The sequence below is a fragment of the Populus euphratica genome, unplaced genomic scaffold (genome assembly GCF_000495115.2).
Source record: "Populus euphratica unplaced genomic scaffold, PopEup_1.0 scaffold834.1, whole genome shotgun sequence".
NCBI lineage: Eukaryota > Viridiplantae > Streptophyta > Magnoliopsida > Malpighiales > Salicaceae > Populus > Populus euphratica.
In genome coordinates, this window is record NW_011500697.1 from 66,762 (window position 1) to 72,453 (window position 5,692).

The following is a 5,692-nucleotide window of genomic DNA, read 5'->3' on the forward strand; positions in this document are numbered from 1 at the left end:
TTTTAGGGTTTCTATCTGTGCAAAAGAATGAGGAACAGGAAGAACAAGAACAGGTGTTGTTCTTAGAGGAGGGAAGGAAGAAAGAGTTACAGAAAGAACAGCCTTGGTTCCATCTGATGCAACCAAAGGCCCGGGAAGGCTAGTGTCTCTCAGAAACATTGCTATGGTAAGGGGCAATCTAAGATCTGATTGGATGAGATGGAAAGTGAACACAGCATCAAAATTGGATAATCCCCATCTTCATTCACACTCGGAACTGGTTGCTACTAAATTGAAATTTAATACATAAAAAAACGTTGGCCTACAGTTCAACAGCTAACATCCATTGCAAAACTTAAGAGTCCGGCAAGTTTCAGGAGAACAGGTTGGCATTACAACAGATATCCTTGTGCAGCAAAAGGGGCCCACCTAATTTCACATTCTATCCTCTCTCTTACGTGGGGCACAAGTGATGATTTCATCCACCCTGAGAATCATCTCTGCAGCTTCAGTTGCAGAGAGCAGTACGGCCTGCTTAACTTTGAATGCTTCGGAAATCCCACGCTCAACCATATCTCCTATCTGCAATAGGTTAAAGAGCAACAAATCATCAAACTATGCCCATGGGATAGAATGGATTTGAAAATATTACTTAATACCCAGCTAGCCACTTGTAAACAGCTGGCATGTCTTAAAAATTGCATTTACCAAAGCTGTCAATCATATACTTACAGATCCAGAGATGACATCAATTCCTGCAGTGCACCCCTCCTTGTGATGCTCTGCACGGAGCTGGGCTACCAATTCCGCACTGTCCAAACCAGCATTGTCCGCTATGATAGTTGGAATTGCTATGAGTGCCCTTGAGAAAGCTTCAATAGCATGGGATTTCTTCCCAGGAGTTATTCGGGCCAATTCATCGACTTCCTTTGCCATCACCATCTCAGGCCATCCACCTCCAAGCAAAACCCTGCTGTCATTGACAGTCTGAGACAGCACGCATAAGGCATCATGCAGGGACCTTTCTGCCTCATCAAGCACATGACGGCTACAAAAATTGAAAACAAATCAAAAGGTGACAACTGAAAAATAAACCTTAGTTCCAAGGTTTTTTCAAAAGAAAAGAAAAGAAAAGAAAAGGTGACTATATTATATTTCAAGTCTAGGGACACAAAATAGAGTTGCTGCATTGGGGTGATCCAAACCATCAGACTCAATTGCATCATTCACAAACACATCAATTCCAAAGAAATAGTTTCATTAATCTGCCTTCCTAAATAGCAAGCTAACAGCTATCTATATACAAAGTGAGAACATTTGGTCTAAACCCTCAAAGAACCAAAAACTGAACATATTACCAGCTTGCAGAAATTTAAGAAAGGGAATCCAGAGTACTCTCTCCGGGTAGGGAATCAATCTATTTGATTGAAGGAAGGTATTCGTGTACGGGAATCGAAGTGATTAGAACAGAAATAACAACATAATGGTTTTAGAGACGCTGAAGAAACACATTACCTTGCACCTCTCAGTACAATTGTACATGCCTGACCCATTTCAACACCTGAAAAGTGAATCAACTTATCCTCACCAATCATAATTTCCTCAATGAGCTTGCAGTGACCAAGCTTAACTGACTCAGGATTGTCAAATGTTGATGCAATTTCACCACCAGTCACTAAAGCCAGCCGTTCAATTCCGTCAAAATCAGCATGCTCAATTGCAAGTATTCCAGCATTAGCAAAGAGTTCTTCAGGGAAATTGTAAATCAATTGCCTGTTAACAAAGCAATTAATCCCATGGGCTATTATCTTATCCACCTTCTCTTTCATCTTTTCCTTCTCAGCAGCTTCAATTTCAGCAACCCTAGACATTGAATCAACACGAACGCGTGCCCCATAGATTTTCACTTTGTCAGTGTCCATTGCAGTATTTGCCACCAAAATCTTTGCATTCTCTATGCGCTTTGGTTGCCCAACACCAATTTTCTTGTCAAGAATAAATCTGAAAAAGCAAAAGAACAATTTAAATATTCGTGAAAAGGCTATTAGAAGTCAATGCATCAATAAAGATACAAGGACAGACAAGAAAGCCACCACTTGTTAACCAAGTGAGATCTTGCAAGTTGTTTTCCTTAATCTATTAGTAACTACCATTACCAAACACAAATAGATGGATATACAAGCAGCAGTTACAGGATAACTTGCACAGAAAATTCAAAGTAATTGACAGTGCAAGAATGCACATCCTAGCACTCAAAAAAGGAAATTCAAGCTGCAAAACACTACAAATGACCATTCATTTCTCATCATGGGCCAAAAAATTTGCACCATGCGGTGCAAACTTCAAAAACATGACAAGGTTCTTATAAGTTGATGTACCTACCCTTCATCTAAGAAAGAATCCTTCAGCGATCCTCCAGGCTTCTTGATAATCTGAATGGACTCTAAGTTTGTGCTTCCCTGCAGTTTCAAACGGCAATTATATGGCCAAACCAACAAGGAAAAAGAATACCCTTCACATCTGACTCAATAATAAACAGATTCTCTGAACAATTGAAACAAAATGATGGCATTAAGAATGCATCTTTGAAGGTGAGAAAAAAAAAAACAAGGGGAACAACATAGAAAGAAGTATCAGACAGGTGTAAAATACAGACAACAGACAGGCACACAATGCATGATGACAAAAGAACAAGAAAATATGACACCTGGTACAGATGTCGCTGCTGGAAAGAAAAAAAGGAACTTAATTTCATAAACAGAAAGACAAAAGTGGGTCATCCTGTATCTCCAATTAAATGATTGCTTCTGAAGGATGGGTTCAAAACCGTCATTTAAGATACACAACCCCCTCCCCCCCATCCAATAATAATAATAATAATAACAACAACAATAAATCAGTCAAGAAAATAACAAGAAAAAATCACTGGTAGGGTATAATATAAACCACTTCACCTTCAATCTCATAACAGCATCAACAGCCAGTTTTGCAAAATATTCCTTATCCTGTGATAGAATCTTGGAACTCAAAGTAGTCATTGCAATCTTCATCAAGTCCAACTTGAATTTCTCTGCATTACTCAATTATAGACATCAATGCCAGAAAATGCATTATGAAAAGCACTATCAAAAGCTAATTAGCAAAAACCAAGTTCTACACATTCTGCAATTCATATTCATAGAGCAATTGATACCTTCATTCTCTTTGTTATCCACAACCTTTTGCAGCAAAGCATTACGAGCACATTCTGCTGCCATTCGGAAACCTAAACAATCATGGAAACAGCATCAATAAATCATCTCATGCTATAAAAGTTAAAGTCTCAAATTCACCATGATTATTTTAACATTAGGTCTCTAAGAAAAAAAAGGTATGACTGACAGTTTTGAAAGGGAAAAAAATCTCTGGCACTCTAATTGGCATAACTTGTTGAAAATTCAAAAAGGAATGAGATGATCAGCAGGGAATTTCCTCTATCAAGATTATATGGAAAGACTGATTCCAGATCCAATATTCCAGGCTCTGGTTTAGCAGGCAAAGTTAAAGCAGAGAAGGAACACAATCTACATAATGTAAAACAGCACTGCATGTAATAAAACATGGAAAACACTATTTCAAATTCTCAGCAAAAATGAAAAACAGCTCACAAGAAGCACCAACAATAACAAAAGATCAGAGCAAGAAGAAGGGTGAAAACAGGAAGCATTGCAAAGCCAGAAGCCTAGAATAAACCTGCTATTATTGTCATTGGATGAATCTTCGATGCTAAAAGCTTTTCTGCCTCCCTTAGAAGTTCCCCCGCCAAAACAACAACAGAAGTTGTCCCATCACCAACCTCATCATCTTGAACTTTCGAGATGTCTGAGTAGTGAGTTAAAGATTGCCATAACAAATTCCAGTAGAGCTATTTACCTTAGTTCTTTTTTATCATGCACAACAATTTGCTAGTATGTCTAAATTTTAAATTGAAAGAGAGATGACTCTGACCGGATATTTCAAAATAAATAACAAGCACCCTTTTTTAATAAAGTTTTCCTCTGCAAAATCCTTACGCTTTAACTATCCTAAAAAGCAAATTGACAAGCCATATTAGCAATGCAAGGATACCAACAAGGATTTTAGCAGCTGGATTGTCAATGTGAAGGGACTTCAAGATGGTGGCCCCATCATTAGTGACTGTGACTTCACGACCTCTGCCAGTAGATTGTAAAATTTTATCCTGGAAAAAATTGAAAAAACCAAGAAGATGACAATAGTAATAAACCAAAACACGCAATGTTTTTCAATTTTTGACAACACACTCAATAATGAAGAAATCTTACCATCCCTTTTGGACCCAAAGTTGTCTTGACCAAGTCAGCAATTGCCATCCCACCAATAAGCGATGCCTAAAAAAGAACAAAAAAAGAAAACAAAACAAAACGACTCAAGTAAATTAAAAAAAAAAAAAAGCAAAAAAGCAATGCCCCCTGCCAAGTTAGCCATTGTTTCAATCCAAGAATTATTGACTGATAATCGAATTGCATGATAACAGTAACAAAACAGTAATGAAAATAAAACTTCCGGCCACACAAATAACTTCGTCACAAACTTCTCAAATACATTACTGCATACAACAGCATCCATTGAGAACAAAACAAAAACCCGACCGGGAAAAAAACAGTAACATACCAGTCTGGCACGCTCTCCCTTTTCCTCGGTAGCTTCGTCTTTAAAAATTCTCTCGACCTGCAATATTCCAAGTAAGTCATCTTCAAAAACAAAATTCCAAAACTAAAAAAAAAAGAAAAAGAAAAAGAAATGAGAAGCACTAGTCAGCAACCGGCATACCACCATTGCAAAGTTTAAACCTAAAGTTAGCCGGACTATCCACACCATTAATCAAATCCATGCATAAAACCCTAATAATTCTAAAAATAATTAAAATCCATGCATTACAATGAAAATTGAAATGGTTAAAAACGAGAAAGATGGGAACAATCAATAATGTTCGATAAGAAAATGGAAGGTTTCTTAGGAAATCCTAAGAAAGCTTGATGTTCTTTCCCTTTTATCAAAATCCAAAGCATTAAAGCCTCAATGCTGGCCTAGTCTAGTCTAGCCTAACCTAGCCTAGCCTAGCCTTCCCCATCGCTCTCTTTGGCGTTTGACATACTGAACAAGAATCTAGAAAGATAAGAAAATTCCTCACCATGACTCACGGGTAGTGGATCGGGATGGCCTGCGGCTGCTGCTGATGGTACTGGAGCTAGTACTACTGCTTAAGTAGCGGAGGCTGAAGGTGGCTGCTGCGAAGGAGGATGGCAGACGGCAGTGGTGGAAAAGACTGAGGAGGAGGCGGCTTGGAACTGGGTGAATAGCGAGCGAGGAAGAACTGTCGTCGCACTTTGGCCTTTGGGTTGGGTGATGAGGGGACTTTGCTTTAGGGTTTCTTTTTAAAAAAATACCTTTACAGAGTTTAATTATTTTTTAATGGCAAAAATTAAATTCAAAACTCTTTTAATAAGAATAGTTGTCTTTTCACAAGTTGCTTAAGCTTATTTATATTTCCAAAAATGGCTATGAAACTAAGTTTTTTAACTTATTTATATTTTTAAAATGGTATTAAAAAAAATTTCTAACCAGATTTTATAGCCAATGATAAATTTATCTAAAGGTTCCAAGGAAATAATGTTACAACAATTTGTAGATGATTAATATAGGGTGTATTAGA

General features: G+C 37.6%; 1 protein-coding gene across 1 annotated transcript; it reads right to left on the minus strand.

The window, feature by feature from the left end:
- Positions 1 to 221: 221 nt before the first annotated feature.
- On the minus strand, positions 222 to 5,403 carry LOC105116032 (T-complex protein 1 subunit beta-like). The gene is made up of 11 exons (XM_011013176.1): positions 5,171 to 5,403; positions 4,651 to 4,707; positions 4,302 to 4,367; positions 4,087 to 4,198; positions 3,712 to 3,840; positions 3,173 to 3,244; positions 2,934 to 3,049; positions 2,362 to 2,438; positions 1,495 to 1,980; positions 712 to 1,027; positions 222 to 561 (listed from the first exon to the last, which is right to left on the minus strand). The coding sequence occupies exons 1-11, from the start codon at positions 5,171 to 5,173 to the stop codon at positions 415 to 417; spliced, it is 1,581 nt and encodes a 526-aa protein (XP_011011478.1). The 5' UTR covers positions 5,174 to 5,403; the 3' UTR covers positions 222 to 414.
- Positions 5,404 to 5,692: the final 289 nt, after the last annotated feature.

What these genes read in the sequence shown, in the direction of transcription:
- LOC105116032 (XM_011013176.1), bottom strand. An exon ending in CTTTGGGTCCAAAAGGGATG is followed by an intron (nt 4,199 to 4,301) that starts GTAAGATTTCTT and finishes AATTTTTTCCAG; the next exon opens with GATAAAATTTTACAATCTAC. An exon ending in TCCAATGACAATAATAGCAG is followed by an intron (nt 3,245 to 3,711) that starts GTTTATTCTAGG and finishes ATGATTGTTTAG; the next exon opens with GTTTCCGAATGGCAGCAGAA.